At 41.5% G+C, this 22,122-nt stretch overlaps 1 protein-coding gene across 2 annotated transcripts; it reads left to right on the top strand.

Moving 5' to 3' along the window:
* The first annotated feature begins 1,729 nt into the window (after positions 1–1,729).
* On the top strand, positions 1,730–20,014 carry SLC30A4 (solute carrier family 30 member 4). 2 transcript variants are annotated; one of them, XM_080351283.1, is made up of 8 exons: positions 1,730–1,834; positions 2,995–3,528; positions 8,424–8,570; positions 13,460–13,613; positions 13,881–14,094; positions 14,400–14,505; positions 16,770–16,904; positions 17,571–20,014. In XM_080351283.1, the coding sequence occupies exons 2-8, from the start codon at positions 3,138–3,140 to the stop codon at positions 17,723–17,725; spliced, it is 1,302 nt and encodes a 433-aa protein (XP_080207409.1). In that variant the 5' UTR covers positions 1,730–1,834; positions 2,995–3,137; the 3' UTR covers positions 17,726–20,014. The 2 variants fall into 2 exon arrangements, with proteins under 2 accessions (XP_080207409.1, XP_080207410.1); XM_080351284.1 differs by lacking the exons at positions 13,460–13,613; positions 14,400–14,505; positions 16,770–16,904; positions 17,571–20,014 and having other exon boundaries at positions 13,881–14,032.
* Positions 20,015–22,122: the final 2,108 nt, after the last annotated feature.

Genomic DNA, 22,122 nt, shown 5'->3' with positions numbered 1-22,122 from the left:
GCCATACAATGAACCAACTTTAATTAATTAGAAGAAAAAACTTGCTGAGGACATTTCTGTATAATTACCTGAATTTGATTTGTAGCCCCCACACAGCTACCAGGGAGACTGTGAAGAACCTGGACTCTCCAGCTGATGGTTCACTGCCCATCCATGGGCAGCAATGTTTGTGAATTCGTGTTTGATATCCCTGTACGTTCCTTTCTCTCCTGTTCTCCTACAGCCCCCTGTTTTATTCCTGCACTTACTTGCTACTCCTAGTCCTACAGCAACTCAACACTTACTATCTTCAAATGCTTGTCCAAAGTTTGCACACAACCTCCTAGCTTTCTTGCTGAGGTCTCACCCTCCCTGCAAGATTGAAGCTCAAATGCTGGAATGCTGTTACATTGTAAGCCACCATCAAGACAAATGCGATGTGACACTGTAGCAATACGTGTGTGATGTTGTAACAGCAAATCATCCTCTTTTTCATCTTACATTGTGGCAATTGTGCTCAGAAACTTTCAATGCAACCTTATAACCCACACAATGTGGATTTTATTGTAACTGATTTAAACAGGAATCTAAGCAAAGGCAGAGTAGCAAATAGTATGCTTTAACCCACCAGCTTTTAAAGTGCTGTATCACTTCAGGGGTGACAGTATGAAAAGGAAATATTTCACATTAACAGCTAACTTCTTAAAAGCTCTCTGTGCTAATTAAGTAAACAAGACTGCAGAGGGAGTACAGCCTTGGCTGTCACAATGGAGTGTAACAGGCTGTTAGAAAAAGCTGCATCCAATAGAAGTTCATCTTGACAATGCATGACTTGGTTCTTGACTTGAGAAAACTTCAGAAAATCTGGTTTTAGTTATTCAGTAAAAAACAAACCAGCAGGCCTTGGTGCGCTGGTTCAGGGTGTTATGTCTCCCAAACTTACTCCTCCTCTTCAGTGCTAGAAGTTTCTGTCCTGAAGGAGAGGGAGCAGAATGGAGCGTGAGCCTGTTCCTTCACCCTCCAATGCAAAGCTCAACGTTTTGAGACAGAGTTTGCCAAGGAATTTTGGCAGCTCCCGCCTGGCCACTGGTTCGTGTCTGTGTGCCCTGGCCCAGTTGTGCTGGGACGAGTGGTGAGACTGGTGAAGCACAAAGAGAGATAAATCAACCTGAGCAGAACAAAAGCATTAAGAATGGCTAAACTGGAACCCAGCTGGGCGCGTTTCCCTGCACACCAAGGCTGGCTTAACAGGTTCCAAGCCTTGACTGCTCATTCTGACTCCCACACTGTTTGCTGCCCCCTCAGCTGTCATATGGATGCCTATGTGAGTTGTGATCACAGAAGCAGTCTCAGTTATACATACAAATCTATCCTCCAATATGTATTTTTTAATTTCAAGGATCCAGTTCATCATCTGGCCGCAAAACAATTGTGTTGATAACCTTGTTGTGGGAATTACAAGGTGGGTGAAAGGGCTGGGGTAGCACCTTTTTAGCCGCCTGACAAAGACTAATTTGAGATTACATGCTCAGGACAGCAGCCACATTGTGAAGTGGAGCTCAGACAAAGCATAATACTGTTTATTGCTGGACATCATTATGGAGAATAACAATAAACAAACTCCACCCAAGGCCAGTTTACCACACATGACTCCCTTCTGCAGGATGTGTTCCAAGAAGGGGCTCAACTCCACGTCCTGAAGTGACAATCTGATGTGTGCCAGAATCTGCTATCAGCCCTTGACCAGAAAGGGAGTGCCTTTCTCCAAAATGCAGCGGCTCTACACAGCTCTCTGGTCTTTACTTGGAAACTTCCATCAACCAGGTCAAAAAACAGGATATGGACTTTCCCTCAGGTAGGCGTGTTTTTCCAGAAATGTTTATGATTTACGGAACTGACTGACGCAGTAACAAAATTTGGCTATGGGTACTAATTGCCCCTGAATATGTGTAGGCTGGAAATTAGAAGAAAATTTCTAGTAATCAGACCAGCAAGGAGGGGGAATAATCTCTCAACAGAATAAAGCCAAAAATGTAATTACTTTTAAGTAAGAGCAGTTATAATAGGAATTATCTGACAGCAGGGCCTCTGAGGTTTGAGGTTTGTTTCTCCCTACATCTTTTAAGGAATGCTCAGAAAGGCACGTGTAACCTCCTACGACACGACACCGCCCTGACATGGGTTAATGGAAAAGGTGCAAAGACCTGACAGTGCATGAAAGAAAAATAAGCTGCACAATGCTAACTTGTGATTGTTAAAAATTTAAAGCCAAAGCATGGAACTGTGCACTTCAGGCTTCCAGTGTACATGAAAGCACCTGCTTGGCTATCAACAGATCATATTTGGATTTTACAGCTTTTACAGTTGGAAGTTTCTACATCCAACCACATTTATCCACCAGACACAAGCGCATGCAGGGACGGGAGTGGCTTGTCGGCTACCCCGAGGCGGGCAGGGGTGCCGCAGGGCCGGGCGCTGCTGAGCGACCCCCGCGCCCCCCGAGCTCGGCGGCCGTGCCCGGCCCCCCCACCTCCGCCCTCCGCGCGGGGCGAGAGCGGGACTCGAACCCGTGGCCAGCCCGCGCCGAGAGCGCAGGCGCAGTGCCGGCGGGGGCCGCGGCGGCCTGCGGGCGCGCAGGGGTTGCTGGCTGCGCAGCGCCGGCCCGGCCCCTTCGCGCCCGCTGCTGCCGCCCTCCGCGGGGCTGGCCCGGGAGCGCGCAAGGATTCCGGCTGAGGCGCCGTCCCCGCCCGCGGCCATGCCCGGAGCGCGGCGCTGATGGATGTGACGCGCACGGCGGCGGCGGCGGCGGCGCTCCCCCTGCGCCGGCAGGGAGGCGGCCCCGGCTGAGTGCGGCGGCCCGGGGCTCCGGGGAGTGACAGCGGCCGCGGCGCTTCCCAGCTCGGTGCCGGGCGGGGCGGCGGGGGCGTGCGAGCGGCGGGAGGCGGTGGTGTGGCTCGGTAGCGCCGGGGCGCTCCGCGGCTGAGCCCCGCGTTGCGTTCCGGTCGGCCTGCGCAGGGCCCGGCGGGGCGATGTAGGGGACATGCCCTGACGGGACGGGACGGCGAGCGGACGGGCGCCGCCTGCGAGGAGGAGCTGCGCCAGGAGAGCCGCCCGCGGCGGATCGGCCGCACCCGGCGGGGCCCCCGGGCGCCGCCGCTATGGCTGGGCTCGGCCTCTGGACCAGCATCAAGTCGCTGCTGCGGAAGAACGAGGACCCGTTGTTCCTGAACGACTCCAGTGCCTTTGACTTCTCGGACGAGGTGGGGGACGAGGACTTCCCCCGGTTTAATAAGCTGCGAGTCGTGGTGTCGGACGACGCCTCGGAGTCGGCCCCGGAGACGCCGGTGAACGGGGCGCCCCCGGGCCTGCCCTCCGACGACGACTCCCTGCTGGATCGGGACATCGCGCTGCGCAGCGCCCGGGCCGGCCGGCCGGACCCCTGCAGCGGCTGCAGCAGCCGGCGGGAGCGCTCCAAGCAGAGGAAGGTGAAGCAGCGGCTGACACTCGCTGCCCTCCTCTACCTCCTCTTCATGACCGGAGAGCTCATAGGTGAGTCGGGGGCTTTTGTTGCCGTCTCTCTAGCCCGTGCGCTTCAGAGCCTGTTACGCTGCTCGAGCCTTGGTTTTAAATATTTACTAAGAGAAAGCATCTGTCATTTAGAGCAAAGCGATTAGCGGCAAGTTCAAGAGAGTGGGAAGGAGCAAAGTCCACCTATGTCTGCCATGCAAGAAAAGAGGAATTTGCAACTTCACTTTCCCAAATCTCATCAATCCCCCCCAACAGCATAAATTACACATTCGTTATATATCTAATGTGTTTTTTTTTTTTTATTTCTCGTGTTTTATAAGGTGCTTTTAGCTAGGGAGAAGCGACATTTTATTACAGACATAAATAAAAGATTAATAACTTAATCCTCAGTATTTTTTAATTACTCCCATAAAATCTTTCTGTGTTTGCATCGAGGGAAATAGCGTTTCAAAGTGTGACATTTACCACAATAACAAAACTAATATTAAGGGGTATTTGTCCTCATTCACCAGATACAGCAATACACTCTGTTATTTACAACTGAAATGACAAATGCTGAGCTATAAATAACAACCCAGTGAAGCAGCCACTCTCTTGACAACTTCCTAATGTCCTGCTGTGCTCTGGAGCCGCAAATGCTCCATCCAGACATAAATCTTATGATCAAAGTCAACTAAAATAAGTATTTTAACACTTCCCATTACAATATGGAAGTATAATACCAAGTAGCCTAAGTTCTTTGTTAGTACTTGGAAGAAGTATGGTGGGTTTTTACCTGGAATTATTTTCCTGTATAAGCATTTGATTGTTGTTGGCCGGAAGGAATCTAGTGCTGAAGTTTAGCTTTTATCGCTCCCTCATAAAGACGTGCTAGCGTTTGCTGTTCAGGTTGAACAGAACCTGTGCATTATCCAGCAGTCTGCACAAAACACCTGTGCTTTAGTTACTAGGCTATAGCAGCACAGACTTGAAATAAACTTACATCTGAAGGTCCCTTGGATGCATAGATGTGCTATTAAATGTTATGGCTTCATCAGTATCCAATCATTTTTACAAAGGCTAGTATTTATCTGTTAATCTCTGTTCACTTATCAGTTTAATATCAGTGTGCTGTTACCATCGTTTGGGTACGTCCATGCCATTCAGTGCGAGGGTTTGGTGCTGCTCAGCCTCCTGAAGAACACTTGCTTCAACTCATCCCTTGTCCCCTCACTGGAAGTAGCGGGGACTGTTAATCAGTGCCAATGCATGGATGGGTATGCTGAGCCAGGTCTCTCTGGCAGCTATAACAATTAATTGCTTTTAAATTGCTTTCATTTTAACACACAAGTCTCAATCCGAGCTGATCAGATGAATTATTTACCACAATTCATCAGGGGAAAAAAAAAATCAAGTAAAAAGCTTTCTGGAAGCAAATAACAGAGAGATGCCTCAGGTATAGTAACATGGGACCTACATCCTCCTCCTCACCCATGCAGATTTGGTCCATAATGACTAAAGATCTGATCTTTGCTTGTGTGAAGTGAGCTCTTGCTCTTGGATTGCTTGTTCTAGGGCAGTTGTGAATTGTGGCATTAAGGCAGAAACTCTACAAGATAGATAGGGAGCAAAATCATTGCTTAAGTATAAATGATACAGTTTGTTGCACACACATAGAAAAAAATCGCCAGGAGAAATGATATGGTCCATTTTTCAGATAGACATCAGAACACTGGCTATATCTGCACCAGCTTTATGTGGGGCCTTAACGTGAGGCAATGGAAAAAAGTGGTTTTGTCCTTCAACATCTTTCAGTGTGTGGCTGGTCATTAAAAATGCTGCCACAATACATCAGCTCATCACAGATAGGGCACTGCACACCAAACCTGTGCCAGGGAGCTGGTTGAATGTCTCCATTGGCCACCAGCTGTTTTTCTTCCTTTGGTTGAGATTTTACTTCAGCATGAACTCAGGTAAATTTGATAAGCGACATAGTGTTGTATCTCAGATGTAGATACGCTTTAAGATGACAGTGATTATATTTGATTGTATTCATATCAGAGTTCTGAATATATGCTGAATTTAGTTCATTTGAAGGGCCCTTTGCTGAATAATATTTCTGAGCTGCTGGCAGCTTGATGCTGAAGTCACTAATCTTGTCTATGTTGGGGCTTTGGAGCTGATTCACACTATTGCAGACCCCTCTGTAGCTAGTGCAGGGACAACTCTAGAAATGACAAGTGATGAGCGTAAAAATACTCTCATCGCTGTCACATCATCTGTTGTTTCTCCCTTACAGCGAGGACTTCTGCAAGCTCAGCTCAGCGCAGGGTGGTGGATTTGTCTGTACAAAGCGTTTACTACTGCAGCGCAGGCTCATCCTCCACGGCTTTTTGTACACTATTACCAGCCTATTTCATTATTTGGGCACTGAGGCAGTGCTAGGGGCCAGACCCATAAAACATTCAGGCATCCAGCTTCCACAGAGAAGAATTAGAGGACTTGGCTATAGCTGTGCTCTTGTCGATCTTGACCTGAATGACTTGTCATAGGACAAGTAATCAGGAGGAGAACAGGTCATTAAAAATGGAGCCCTCAAGTCTTGGCTCAGTGTCCTACTCGGTTGTTTCGCAGTAGCCCTGTGTTGTGTTTCAAATCTTGGAACTTTTAAAACTGATCTGTAGCTCAGATATTTGGGAAACTTTAGTCACATAGGACATTTTAACTGACTTCTTTCTATGATCTTTCACAGATTTGAGTTCCTAAGAGAAAGGCAAAAGGCCCTATGACACAATTAATTTGTTCAGTAAAAATCCTTCTGCTGTCTGTTACCAACATCAACACGAAGGAAATCTTGTGTCAGCAGCTTCTTTGTGAAATCTTGATAGGCATATTTTTCCCAAAGTACAGCCAAGCTCATTACCCCATCCCACGTCAGTGTTTATTGTTCAGTTTGATGAACAGTCATTGTAAAGTCAGCTAACAACTTACACTTTGTGGGAACCATTTTGCATCAAGAAATGAAAAACATGCTGCAAGTCCTCGTTTGCTTTTCTGACAGGGTTTTGATGTTTTCAGTTATGTTTAGAGATTGCTAATTGATCACTCCTGATGAGGACTGCTGTCCTTCACAGCTCACGGAAAACAGTGGTGAGCCATCAAGCTGCCTATTTGTAAAGGTTATAGATATCTTTGTCTCCAAGTTGCCAAGCGTGTTTAAATAGCCTTTAGGCAGCACCTTTAACCAAGCAATGAACCGATACTTTTGGAAATGGAGAACCTTTCATTTCAGTATTTCATAAATCTTAATTATATTTTCTTAATCCACGTGTTACATTAGGATTAGCTTCAGTACCCAAATTCCTTCTTTATAATTCTATTGTTAAAGTCTTTAAAAGTGAGTGGCTAGCTGAAATAGCATTGACTCATCTTAGACTGAAGTTATTCTCAAAAGTAATACATGTGAATTAACATACATACCTTAAATGATCATACGCATAAACTACTGAGTTGAATGTCTTTAGATAAAATTGTTGTTTCTTCTTTGTTGACTATAAGAGGCCAAGTTGTACATTTCTAAGGCATGTTGTTTTCAATTATGTGAGAACAAAAATTAATTCAGAAATTACAGGCATAACTGATTTTACTCAAAAATCTGCTGAATTGCTAAATCTTCAAAACTCATCATTTTTGAGCCATGATGGCCTTTGGAAAACTTCAGCCTCAGAAGAATTTGACTTAGAAACTTAGGAACAATTGAAGTATGGGGGATGGAGGGAGGGAACCGGGTGAAATGTGGTGTATTTGGTAGTTACCCCCAGTGCCAGCAATACTACAGCATCAGCCACGCTGCTGGGGTTTGGCTGGGGAGGAGACTGTAGTTCTGCCTGCAGGTTGTGCGTGTACAAACACACACACGTTTTAGGACAAGTCTGGAGCGCAGTCAGCCAGTCGTGAATTTCCCTTTGCTCTTCCCTCATGGGCAGCCTCTTCACTAAGGCAGTTTTAATTGTATATGAAAATACCTTTGCTTGAAATGTTAGTTGGAGGCTCCAGCCTGTCAAATGGCATGCCAGCTGCGTGCTTTGCTCAGGAGAATTTACAGGCTGAATGACAATCTCAAGGTAAAAAGAGAAACTAAATCATAGCTGAACTGACACTAAAAATGTGATATTTTCGGAGAAAATGGGCTTAGCTTCATGCATATGGAAGACAACGCAGCCCGTCCTTGATTCCCCTTTGGAGAAGGGCTGCTTAAGAGAGAGGTGCGTTGTTTAAATCTTCCAGCGATCCGATAGCAGCGTTAGCAATTGAATTGTAACAAAGATATTAACCTTTGATCTGAGGTTGTCTCAACAGAGCTCATAATTACAAGAAAAAATTACAGTAATAAATAACAAAGAAAAATGCTGTGCAAGTCAAAGTTATTGTCTGCAATATACATTAGCAGAACTTATATACCCTTGCCAAGACTGAGTAACAAAGGTTAAAAGACAATGTAATAAAAAGGAGGCAGGATAAATTTCTGTGCCATTGAGTCACTGGATTTCTGTCCCTGTTCCTTAATGTCAAAATATTTAACAAATGTAGTTTAATAAAAGGAGCAGCTGATTAAACTTATGCAATAATATATGAGAAAAAATACAAAACCATTTGGGGCATAAACTTGCAAACATCATGTTGCAAGTAGTCTCCATGAGAATAACAGGAGTGAATCCTTTCTATGTTACTCTTAATAGAAAGCACACTTCACTGCACTTGTAACTATGGTGGCTTTAAATTATAGCAATGGAAAAAAACCCCAACTGTAGTAATTACAAGTGCTCTCACACACTTAATGCACTGTTCTGAAAATAAATAACTGTAGGCTATGCCAAGAGGATATTATCCTGAATCATCAATGTCATATGTCCTAACTTTTGCAACTTCATTTTCAGGTGGATATGTTGCTAACAGTCTAGCAATTATGACAGATGCACTTCATATGTTAACTGACCTCAGTGGTATTATTTTGACCCTGCTTGCTCTCTGGCTGTCTGCAAAATCTCCCACAAAGAGGTTCACTTTTGGATTTCATCGCTTAGGTATGTAGATACCAGCTTTTGTTATTAACAGAGTATATTAAGCAACAACTGTAAAGACCACCTAATTCCAGAAGAATAGGTAATTAGAAGGAAAGTAGCAACAAACCTAAAAGTTGCTTTATGTTTAACACCCTGACTTTAATGTCATTTCACTGGGCATTGTTGATCTCCTACATAGGTTGTACTACCACAAGAGAATAAACAGTAAAAAAATAAATGTTAATATTTTAAACCTCAGCCAAAAGTCAAAGTTGGTGTCAGAGTTTCACTCACTGGGAGCAGGATGAGTCTCCCCATCTCTATGGAACTGGGACTTAATCAGATGCAGAGTTAATTCTGAATGCTTGATTCATCTTCCACTTTGAAGAGAAAGGCCAGGGAACTGTATACATGATGACATTGTAAATATGACATCCTACAAATAAGCCATGGCCTAAAAAGCTTAAAGAGGTTTAGAGGAGAGCAGCCCTCCCCAGCAAGAACAAGGGTGGCTGTTCAGCTGTGTTTCGCAGCACATCCATAGTCTGTAGCATTAGGTCAGGCCTCTGCACACCTTTGTGCTTTGGAGTTGAGGCTGTTGAGCAAAAAGGGGACACGTTCTTTTGGTCACTCACTGCGGTACCACTGTCACTGCTGTGTGACACGCTTGCTGGTGCAGGAGCTGTACACAGCAGTCGGTTGTTGTTCACCACAGGTTATTGCCAGTGCCCAGGAGTCATGGAGTCTCATTGACTTCAGTCGAATGATGACACCGGCGAAAGGTCCTATTCAAAATGACATCTTAATCCAGAACGAAAAAGTTCTGTAGAGCATGTTATCAGAGAGCTCTGCCCTGCCAGAAGCTGCATAAATCAGTGTTGCCCTTGTGCTCCCCAAACCACACAAAGCAGAGGTCAAAGTGTCCCATGGTTTGCAATATAGTAAGTTATTTAACCCCTGCCCATTTTAGGTGTTTCTAAAGAGAAGTACAGACAGAATTATGAACTAAACTTTGGAAGGGTATTTTCAGGATTCATTACTTCACATTGGGAAGTGTAATGATAAAGGGTGTTTTCATGTTGTTGGTAACTGGATATAATAATTCATAATATACAGCTGCAGGTCTTGGAGACATTTTACCAAAATCTTCAATCTTTTTTCTTTAAATAAACCATTTTTAGTGTCACAGTTTGCCACCTCTGCTCTGTACATTCTCCAGTGTATGTTTTTCAAGGAATTTCAAAGCCTTGTGTAGTCATTATTTTGCAGTTCTTATTTTGGCTGATAGAACAGCAGCAGAATTCAACAACTCCATCACTCCTAGTCATTTGTCATCAGTTAGTCACTAATGCATGAATGCATAACTCTGTGCACTAGCAAAGATCTTTGGGGCTTTAGCAAGAAAGCATTAACAATGCTAACGTTTCCCATTACAAGCTTTTCTTTCAAGAAGTTTTAATTCTGCAAGAGGAGCTCTCCTAATACTGAAACCTGACCTGCCAGGTATGCCCCTGGCATTTGCTTATACTATGCAGAAGGATGTCAGCTAGCATTTATACACATTTTAATTTGTATTTAAAAATACTTTGAGTAGTTGATGTCTTTGGAACTCTTCTAAAGCCAAACAGTATATATATATATTGAACACGCCATACCCTAGCTTAAAACAGGACTTAAAAAAATAGAAGTAGCTTACTTAACCATTAAAATCTGACTCGGTTCTGTACGTTTTCACTGACTTTTTGATTAATTTGAGGGCTCCATAGCATTTTGCAAACAGAAATCCCTGAGGATTCCTGCCACCTCACTTTCTGTATGTTTTTTTTTAATTCCTCCTTTTACTGCCAAGGAAAGTACTGGCCATACTGATCCAGTGGTGGCCCATAGGATTAGTCCATATAACCCACCATCTTCGCCACAGGAAAAGTTCTGGGGAGCCCTGGATTACCATCCACAGGGTTGCTTTTTAAAGTCCCATTTGCCTGATTTTAGGCACCCAGCCCGAATGCCATGGCCTGAGGGCCCAGTTTCACACACCAGTGATTGCTGGCAATGCACCAAAGCTGCTTCTGGGGCACATCCTCGCTGTAATACATTTTTCCAAATAACCTATATGTAAGAAGCTTGTCAGCAAATAATATGAGCTCAACAATGGCTTGAATTTCATGGGAGAGATCTTTAAACATGAGAGAATGTTAAAAATAGCCTACAGATTGAGCATCTGTTACAGCAAAAATGTGGAGCATTTGTTTAAATCTTGGAATATGTGCAAGAACTTGCTCATCACTGACCTGCTTTGCATTAAATTTTGCAATAATCTCTACATACAGTAAGCATGAGAACATTCTAATGAACAATGTTTCTGGTGTTCATTATCACTTTTGTTTGCAGAATGATGCATTTTTAAACTCATTCCCATAAACACGGCACTGTAAAGACAACAGACATATTAGTTTTCTAGTCAGATTCCAGAAGGAAATTAGTGCTAGTTTTCATTTGTTTGAATTCCCCTTGAATACATAATATATATGCTCCATCTCCACTTTTATTCCATTTTCAATGGTGAAAAGGAAGCTGACAGATTCAGGAACGGGTTAGAAAAGTGAAGACAAAATAATGGAAATTGCAGCCATGTCAAAAAAGCATTATATTCTCGAAGCCAAAAATAGTTCTGTTTCACCACCAAGTGGAGGTACCTCCTTCTCAGCAAGACACAGGCCAGATCTAAGCATAGATACAGAACCTGGCATTTTTCCATTGCTGCACAGACAACGTTAGTAGTGACAGAACCAGTCAGTCCACTGAGACAGCGCGTAGTTCATTTCACAAAAAGCGAAAGATCTCAGCACCAATCTACAACGCTGACATGCCAATGACTCTGAAAGAAACTGCAAGGAAAACACTGGTTTCTGTTGCAGGAAACACAGTTATAGACTAAAACCACAATAAGTTATTTCTCTGGTAAATGCTAATGTGCTAGGGCTTCACAAACTTCTTTTAAAAAGCATTCTGGAAAACCTTCTAAGCAATGGTGGGGGGGTTTTTGTTGGTGGTTGGTTGGTTTTTTAGGCGGCTGTCCTGAATAATCTGCCTGCTTTGTAAAGAACACTACGCCTTGCATGGGTATTCCCAGCATTTTCAAGTTGCTCCGCAATTGTCTGAGATTGTGACAGTTGCCTTTCAGAGCCTTATTAGTGCCTGGAAATGCTGATACTCATCCAGGCATTGACACGCCACCCAACAGCTGAATGCGTTGGTGTGAGTCTCTTCTCCCATAATATTAAAAATTCAGTGTATAGATCAAGAGGTTTTCATGATTAAGATGCATATATAGCTGCATGTTTTTTATTGTGATAGTCAATAAATAAAATTAAGGCAGTTGTGTGTTAAAAGTGACACCTTCTGCAGTAACCCCAGCTGTACGACAGGCTCAGAGCAGAGGGAGAAGGGAGGCAATTCTCAGGTCAGGATTCTGAGCGCTGTGGTACAGCCAACAGCAAAATTGTGCCCTTATGGGGGAATAAATCAGGGCAATGTGTGGAACAAGTGGGAAGAACCACCACTATAGTTCCAAGTAAATTAATTCCACCTCAGATCTTTGAATTCACACAGGAAGGATAAAATCCCAGTGATCCATCTGGCAATGACAGTAATGAGCACAATGACTACAGATTACTCAGGCATGGCTGCAGATTTACATGCAATACAATGGAGCGAGCATTAAAGTCCTCCCAGTGCTTTTTGTAAAGCCCTGTATTAACTTGCTTATAACTGAGACGCTCTTTTAAGTGTTTTCTCTGTAAGGTATCTTGCCTTTTTTTTCCCCAGTTTCAGCTGCGACAGCGAAATAATTTTCAAAATATGAAGCTAGGGGAAAAGAACGTTTATGTTAAAAGGGATCTAGTGACCCATTTGGAAATACCTATATTATTTATAGTAGGACCTTAAAACTGTAACATGGGCTCCACGCTCCCCAGGCTTCTGTGCACTATTACCAGCCCAATTTCACATCTTGGGTACTGAGGCAGACAGCAGCATAAAATATTCAGAGTTCTTTACCTCACATCAGAACAGCAGGAACCTCGTAGAGAGCTGTAACCACTTTCCACAGATTTAAATGGCAGCAGAAGGTGCGTGACAATGAAATATTAGGAGTTTTTCTGAACTTTAGAATGTTCTCTTTATATAGATGTATGTGCCCTTTTGCAAAGTCCCTGCTGATGAAATAAGTCCTGCACCAAAGTGTTGCTCATGACACTCTTACTTTTGTGAAATGAATATTTGGTAAACATTAGATAATGTTAAAACAGCAATACAGAAAGTTACATTAAGCAATCCTTTGTAGCTGAAATCTGCAATAAATAACGTGTATGTACACATATATCAAGAAGCTTAGGAGTAATATGTCTGACAAGCTTGTACTGTTCAATTCTTTAATCTTTTTATAATTTTTTTTCTCCATCCTAAATACAGAAGGAAATATAAAAGTGATTTCTATATCCAGGTTAATACTGCAGACACTTGAAATCAAGCTCTCTTCTTTTTCGGTGGGCCGGTGATGTTTGAGATCACCTCTTTTCCTCTCCTCTGGACAGGGTGTTTGTCTGCAGCTTCTTCAGACAACCCACAACTTAGGCCTGAGAAGTCACAGCCATCGCTTGTGCAGAAGTTTGCAGAGAAAACAGAATTGGAGGGATATACAGATAGGGAAGTGTGAAGGAGTTGATTAGAACAAACTCCATTTGTTAATCCTATTTTAAAAGTTTGATTTGCCGCACAACGTGTTAGTTGTGCATTAGGGTTATAATATGCATAAAATAGTGACAATAATTAAGGCTCTGTCCACATTCTGATTTGGAAATAGAGATCTGAGACTCACTTTTGTAATGTTGTTTCCTTTCTGTTTGCAGAAGTATTGTCAGCCATCATTAGTGTATTGCTGGTCTATATCCTTATGGCATTCCTCTTGTATGAAGCTGTTCAGAGAACAATCCATATGGACTATGAAATAAATGGCGATATCATGCTGATTACAGCAGCCGTTGGTGTTGCAGTTAACTTAATGTAAGATCTCCCTTTCTCTCCATTAAAACTCATAAATGTATTTCTGAATAAGCTGCTAATTCATTCATGGCCTGTACCTTTCTCATGCAATGTAATTTTGCTGGCCCTCTTCATTTTCATAATTAAGACATGAAATGATGCTGAGTGTTACTTTTTCACTTCTTTAGTTTAAAATGAAAGAAAGAGAAGCAACAACAACAACAAAAAACCCCACTCCCCAAACCCTAAAGCCTGTTTCTTGGAGCATTTTTCTTCTTTCACTTCCAGAATGGGTTTTTTGCTGAATCAGTCTGGCCACCTTCACTCCCACTCCCATTCCCACCCTCACTCTCACGTTCCTCAGTCGAACCCTCCTAACGCAGCGCAGAGCGGGGGCCATGGGCACAGCAGCCTTGCCGTGAGAGCCGCCTTCGTCCACGCCCTTGGGGACCTGGTACAGAGTATCGGGGTGCTCGTGGCTGCATACATCATACGCTTTAAGGTAAGGAACGGGTGGTCTTTGAGGCAGACTGGAATTGTTTTTTAATGTCAATTCCAGTGATTAAATTAAAAACGGACTGGGTTTTGTAAGTTATCAAAAACCCCACTTTGTGACGTTCTATTATAAGCTTCATGCATTCGTGCAAAATAAGCAAATACTATCTCTATTCTGTATTTTGTAAGTGTTCCAACAAAAATAAATATTCGTGAAAGTTGGAGCGAAAAGTAACTGCATTTTCTGACTCACGTTTTTATAAGCGAGCTCATTTTTATACATCCTTTAACACTTTGGAACTTCCCTTGCAGCCAGAGTACAAGATTGCTGATCCTATATGTACATATGTATTTTCCATACTGGTGGTTTTGACAACAGTTCGAATTCTGTGTGACACAGGAGTTATTATTATGGAAGGTAAGATCCGTGCACAGTCTGCAGTACTTTACATGCTGAATACCAGTGAGTGTTGGCACTTTTTTGACATAATCACCATCTGTACAAAGTGGATTGTGTCTGGAGGCCTGTTTGTCCTGCTGCTGCTTTAGTCTGTTGGTTCTTGATGGCTCGGCCAAGTTGCAGCGGTCTTTAGACGTCTTTGACCTCTGCACTGAAATGTACAGCGCTTCCTTCTGTGTCTGCAGCCGCTATCGCCAAACTGAGTGAAGTTTGCCCAGACTCAATTCTATGTTTTCACTTTAAATACTTGTAAGGTGAAGTGAATGTGAACGCATGTAAAAGGAGGACACAAGCCGAGGCCTAATGGCTGGACAGGTGGTTCACAACTGTCCTGTCTTCCCCTTTTCCACAAGTGCTGTGGTATTACTTGGGTGCTTCTGTTGTTACCATAGGCAAAGCTACAAGAAATGAGCGGTGTAAAAAAGAAGGAAAAAAAGGGAAGAAAAAGCTGAACATAAGCTGAAGAATGTTATCTCGTATGGTGACTTGGAGGGAAAGATGCCAGCAACATTCTTTGCCTTATTATAACTCACGTGCCAACTCTTACTGCTTGAGCTAGTACTTTTACCTTATGAAAGTGAAAACATTAGGGATGGGAGAAAAATCCTATGTTTTAGCTGCACACTCCTAGCTGTCTTACCTGAGCTATTTTTGACTTCACTTTTATTATGTTACAAGGTTAAATCAAGGACCTAGAGATCTTCAATATCAAGTGCTTTTGCTGTCGTTCAGGAAGAAAAAAAATATCCAACAAAATGGAAGTTCATCAAAAAGGCAAAAATGGTGACATTTGCTTAAGAAACCTCAATTAGCTCCAAAGCAATAGCTAAGATTTAGCTGAAGAAAACAGATAAGACAAGCTAATGATGTATCCGATTCCAGGTGTCTGAGTTGTAGTTGTTTGCATAGGTATCCCCGTTGTCATAACAATCTCTGCATTAATGGCGTTATTAAAAGTGATGATAGGTGGGCTGTATGTATACTAGGGAATATTTCCAACTCAAATTCAGGACATCCAGAGAATGGACTCCCATTTATGTTGGAGACCACTGCTACAACATCAGAGGCCTTGGAGCTGTATCAGCTTTCAATATTAATTTTAACTTCAGTTTCATCATTATACTAGGAACGCTAAATTAAAAAACTTAAATGGTTGTCTAATACAAGCAATGAGATTCTAGCTTTTAATATAGATTTATAAGGCAGCATGGAAGTCTGTCAATAGCATGATGCAAGAAATAAGAAATTAAATCTGTGTTTCCTGGGAAAAAGCAAGCTGTAGAAATAGTATCAGGCAGTTAGCTAGTTATTTAACAGCTAAGTAATTGTTTGGTAGTCTTCATTAGAAGGAAAATCTCGTTTAATAAGAGACAATTCAAGACATTGAACTTTCAAGAGAGATGGTACCGGGACTAACACAATTTAAAGGACAATAAGGCATCAGATTCAGAGAGGAGTCATCCAAAAATGCTGAAGAAATGTGAGAAGCAAGTGGCTGAACTCCTCATAGTATATATAATCAAACCCCATAAAACTGGAAGTTAGGTGGTAAAAAGCTATGATGGAAACAAGACTATTCAGAAACAGAGTTTATTCGGTGTTTTTGTGCTAGTGCCCGTGTTGATCATGTAAAATTTTGATTCTGCCCTTTGTACAGCTAAAGGATGGAGTAGGGAAGGTACAGATGTGATGTAGCTGCTGAAAATACTACGTCCAAAAGGGCTTGGTTGGTGCAATCACTGATTTGCAAGGATGCCACGCTGTAAGGCAGAAGTAATATATATTTAACCACTGCAGATGGATTACTGTGAGCATTTGAAAATTATACTAGTTAACCTGAAGAGCGAAGTTTCAGGAGACAGGCCCTATTGTGGTTTGTGTTGTTTCAGATTCTGACTTAGAGCCTGTTCTAAGCACTTATCAGGGGTCGGGAGCTGCGGTAAAGGACATTGCTCCAAAGGATCTAATACAGGCTATTGCCAGAGAGCAGATTCGGGACAGCATAAATTACATTTGAGACAACACTGCAATTTCTGTACAACGTCTGTGTCATACTGGACTTACCATGCGAATCTGCATATGCTTCTCTATTGATAACTTGGAAGTTCCTCATAATTTCCAACAGCACAAATGATAAACTCTGAGATCTGTCGTGACATTTTAAAGGCCACTGAGAGTTTGCAGAAGACAGGATTAATTTTCCTTCTTGTTTGGTGTCACAGGAGTTCCAAAGCATCTAAATGTGGATCGCATTAAGGAAGACTTGATGAAAATTGAAGATGTTTATTCTATAGAAGATTTAAATGTTTGGTCTCTCACTGCAGGAAAAACAACTGCCATAGTCCACTTGCAACTAGGTAAGTTGCATATAGCATAATTCTAAATCAAATCTAAGTGTAGAAGAAAAACCAGCACTTCCTCTTAGTATTGTTATTTAAGTTGAACTAGGAAATATCATTCTGTGAAAAAAAAGTAGCTACTAAGTCTGGTTTTATATAGCGAGGTACAGAACGCATTGGCCCAGAAAGATACAGTGTAAATGAAAATTTTGCAAAGAAATATATTCATACTAAAACATCTAATACAGATTCTTTGGGTATTAAAAAAAAAATCTCCTTATAATTTCCTTTATTTTGTTCAGGGAAAGACAGGGTGAAGTTCTAATGTGGAACAATCTGACATTTGAAAAATAAGTATGTTTGCCAAAATACATGCTGATTTCGACATCTAAACACTACCATGAATATTAATTCTTAGTAGGAAAGCTCAGTTTTTGGGGGGAAAGGGGGCAGTAGTGTCTAACACCGCTCTATCAAGATGTGATTCCAGTTAGAGGATATAGACCTAAAGATGTAAAAATAATATATAGGGAGTACATAGTGACCACAGAACAATATTAAATTAATAAATGAGTGTGAACAAAGATTATTCTAGTTGGGAACACTGTGCTAAATTTAAGAACAGCTGGATCGCCCAGGTTTCTTGAGGGACGAATTCTATTAATTCTTTTCCCAATTTTCCAGTTCCTGGGAGTTCATCTAAATGGGAGGAAGTTCAGTCCAAGGCCCGGCACCTGCTGCTGAACACGTTTGGAATGTACAAGTGCTCTGTGCAGCTTCAGACCTACAAACAGGAAAGGAGCAAAACCTGCGCAAATTGTCAGAGTTCCAGTGCCTAATTTCATATGTTTTGGGAACTGCTGCCTTATTCTTTATCTTGTAGTCAAAGACTGAGAGCAATAAACGCAAAATGAAAACGAGCAAGTAGAAACCATTAATATGTGGATTCGTACCATGTAACATGCAGCAGGGAGAACTGGTGCTGCAAGAAGTGCAGTGGTTGCCCTACAGAACATATATTTCACTCTCTCCCTTGTACTGGTTTATTCAGTTTAGTATGATTTTAAGACAAAACTGTTTTCAGATTGTTTACAAACTGCAACATGGCTCTGCAGATACCTCACAAATTACAGCCCAATATTGTCCTTTAATAACTATGTACCACAAACTACCTGCACTGCAAATGGAGCATCAAGAATTCAGTATTTCAATTAAAGTCTCTAACACTGATCATACCAGGGTTCCATCATACGTCATGATCCCTGAACTCAGTATACAGTATTTTTGCAATAGTAATTTTCATACAGTATCTTAAACTATAACGCATACAGTGGTCATTGAATTATTTTGAAAACTGTCTCTTTGGAGGCACTGCAGAATACACCATTAATTGTACCTAAACCAGAAAGTTAGCTTTAATCTGGGCATTCAGAGATCCAGACAGGACGATGCTTGCCCAGACTTCTGGTATTTAACTAGAGACCCAACGCTGGACCGACCTGAAGTGTTTTAAGTGATCGGTTATCTTTAATGTATTTTAGAATAGGGTTTATACATTAGAAACAGGTTATTTATTTTACAAAGTTTTGACTTGTAAGATGAATTTTTAATAATAATCTTGAATGTCTAAACCAACATTTGATTCACATTAAAAGGCCAGTTGATTAGCATGCATTCTAATTAATAAGTGTCCTGTAATTGATCATTTTCCATTATTGTTTTGTTTTAAAAGAAAAATCAAGTGACAGGAACTATGCTTGATGTGGAGATACTCTCAAACACAATCTACAGCCATGCAAAATACATGCATCTTCTTACTGGAAAGCAGGGAGCAGAAGTTTTAGATACGTTCTATTCATTCAGTCACAGGTCTCGCACCTTTTAGTTTCTGCTTTGAGCACAGTATGGCACAGGAATGCCACTGCCCCTCAATACTTTATGAATAAAACAAAATCCAAGCAATCCCAGTTACCTAATGGTGTTGGAAAATAATATTGTAACAAGCTACAGAGGCAGAAATGCCTCTTCTTATGTAGAGAGGGATGAGGCAATTTAAAAAGCATTTATTCATTCTCAAAGCCCCCAAAACTGACTTGCTTAACCTCATGGTGGAATCACTGTACTTTGAATGTACACAGGATAATAAAACCTGGCACTAAGCTATCATACACCTCCAAGCTCAGCTTTACACCTGCTTCTGAAGTCATTTCCATTGAAGAAGCTGAGGGCAACAAGAATATGAGGTGCAAAGTTCATAAGATGGTAAGAATGTGGCTTTGAATTTTTTTCTTATTCTGTACTTGGATCTTCATGCAGAAGATTCAGCTGGACAGGGTGCTGGCCCATCTTGTCTAGACCGGGCTTTTGCCAAGAAAGGTTGGACCGGGTGATCCTTGAGGTCCCTTCCAACCTGGTAACCTCTGATTCTATGAGAGGAACTTTTACTGACATCAAAAGTAGTTCTGTATGTGGATCAGAAAGGAAAATTTTTGCAAAGCAATGGATATTGTGATATTCAGCTGTGAATAGTTAAGCTATTGTCTGTTTGAAACTGCTAGGGTTTCACATATTCACCAGGCTGATTTATACGTGCAATTGGTGGTAACAATCTTGGCTGCTTTTCTCCCCTTTTTTTTTGACGTAGGGGTCACACAATGAATGTTTAGAGGTGAGAACTGACAGCACAGTATTAATTTGGACAAAGCGCACATAACACCTGGTTATGGTTGTATCTGTTCTGGCAAGAGATGGGAACACTTGGAAGCACACACAGCTCAGAGGTGCAAAGTTAATGAATGCCTCAATGCAAACACTATCATGAAGCCATATCTCAGTTAATGAAAAACATGCATCCCATCCATACAAACTTACTGGAAAAGAAATACCACAAACAAGAGGTATTTTGCACATCCTAATATTCAAAGAGGTTTTAATTAAATTTGGGTTTACAGTTTCTGTAATTAGAAGTTAAAGTACAGTAGACGTGTATTGTATTTGGAGCTTTTTTATTGTAATAATTTACTACACATTTGTTTAATTGAAGAAAAAGGCAGAAATGTGTTGCTTTATTGTGGGTTTTATTAAATCGATTAAACTTCTCATTGTTGTCTTATAAAATATTTGTGTTGCTCTCATCTTTGATTCTTACAGCAGCTGTTTTTTGAAGTGTCTGAACACTCAAGCTTAACTCAGTTTGGTGATGTTATATGTCGAATGAGTTACATCTTTGTCTTTAGTCAGAACAATTTAAGTCTTGTTATTTCCCACGAATAATTGCACTTTAGCAAATACGAGCTGACAAAGTATGCTAAAGGAACAGCCAGAAAACGACCGGCAAAACATTATTGAAACCTCACATCCACCCTTGAGGGACCTTTCTTATCAAAGCCTGTGGACTGGAGGGAGTTCAGAGAAAACCAACAGAAGGTGAAATGAGAATCAAGAATAAAGGAACGGATGCATCTCAAGTGACCCTGAAGTGTACATGCCCTGTTTTAAGGTCTAACTAAGCTCACACGGAAATTTATATCCGTGTGACCTACCTGTAATCCTTTTATTCTTCTTTATAAACTACTCAGGGTACAGGTTGTCTGGCACTGCTGTGTTTAATGTAAGAATCCAGTATTCTTCTGTATCTACTATTAATCAATACCAAAAGAAATGCACAGATTATCACTTATAATACTATTAGGGATGGAATAAATGAGCACAACAGAACTAGATTATCTCTCCACCTTAGGAGAAACAAAACCACAAACAAAACCCACAACACCAAAATAAAGGTCCTCCACCTCCCACCCTTAATCGCCTTTCCAGCTTCACACCATCTTCCTCCTCCGTAACAAATCATGCTGGGCCCTACCCAACACTCTCCGTGCTCTGGAGCTGCCAGATCCCTTGGCTTTCCTCATTCTATCTTTCCCAGGCTGATTGCTCTGGGAAGGACTGTACATGTTATTCTGGTCTGTGAAACACCTGACAACTTCAGAGGCTACTAAAATAAATACTGATCCTTTCCATTTACTGCTATTGCCACAGCAATCTGCTCTCAGAATGCATGTGTACCTGGCTCCCATGTTTACAGCTCTAAGAAAATGATAACCAAATCAATATTTTTCCCTCTTTTATCTCTGTTTTCCTTTTCTCCATTGTGCTTTGCTTGTTTTCTCTCTATCACGCAGCTGGAAAACTGCCAGCGCTAAATGTACAACACAAAACTTAATTGCTTTTATTAGAGTTACGAAGCGTTTACACATTTTATGCCATCGATTTCTCTAGAAGAAAAAAGCCATTTCATAAACACAAGCATAGTTTTATCCTTATGACGACTGGTTTATGACTTCTTTTATATTATACCTGGCCAAAGGGTAAGTTGTTTTTCCACAATTGTGACCGGCCAGTACACAAGGGTACATTAAGCCGGTTAATGCACTCTGTCCAGAGTGCGTTTCACATTAAACTCAGTACTGATATATACAGGGATTTTTGATTCAGCTGATGAACAGATAAAAGCAGCCAGATGGCAAACAGACAAAAAAATTGCTTTTGTCTCAGGTGCATTACGAACACTCAAGTCCCTGCACTCTTCCTATTCCTTTTTCCCAAAACACACAGCGAAATGATCTAATACATCCTTAAAGAAACCGATGAGATGCAAACATCCCAAAGTATCTCTTTAATTCTAGCAACTGGCCTTTTACATTCCAACAGAATTTTTGAGAAAGACACCATAAAGAAACACTTTCATAGTTAAGATGATGCTATATATTTGAATCTAGCATACATTTCTCTTCATTTTTTTGGTTATATTTCATTTGTTCCTTTTCCCAAGCCCACTCTAAGCACAAGTCTGACTCAAACCTGCACAGACAAATCCTTTCTCCCCTGTTGAACCTTCAAGGCCTTTCTGGCGTTCACCAGAAGAGGGTGCGCTAGTCCCGGCTTTAACACAAACACCTGCGTACGAACAGAACTATGGACACTTCTGTATGTCACAGATATACATTTGGCCGCAAATATTTGAAGTGTCTTATTAGTAAGGATGTAAAAAAAAAAAAGTCTTAATTTTTCCTAGGGATAGCACTGGGCATTTCACTCTATCGTGGAAATAAGAGGAAAAAGATGAACCTAGCACAGATTTGTTTATCAATTACCAGGAAGTACTTAAGATAATTCTTAAAGGCATATGCATGTAAATATAATGAAATATAACGCTCAAATATCTCCACGCATATAA

This window comes from Nesoenas mayeri (genome assembly GCF_963082525.1).
Source record: "Nesoenas mayeri genome assembly, chromosome: 11".
In the NCBI taxonomy this organism is placed as follows: domain Eukaryota; kingdom Metazoa; phylum Chordata; class Aves; order Columbiformes; family Columbidae; genus Nesoenas; species Nesoenas mayeri.
This window is presented reverse-complemented; position numbering and strand designations above follow the sequence as displayed.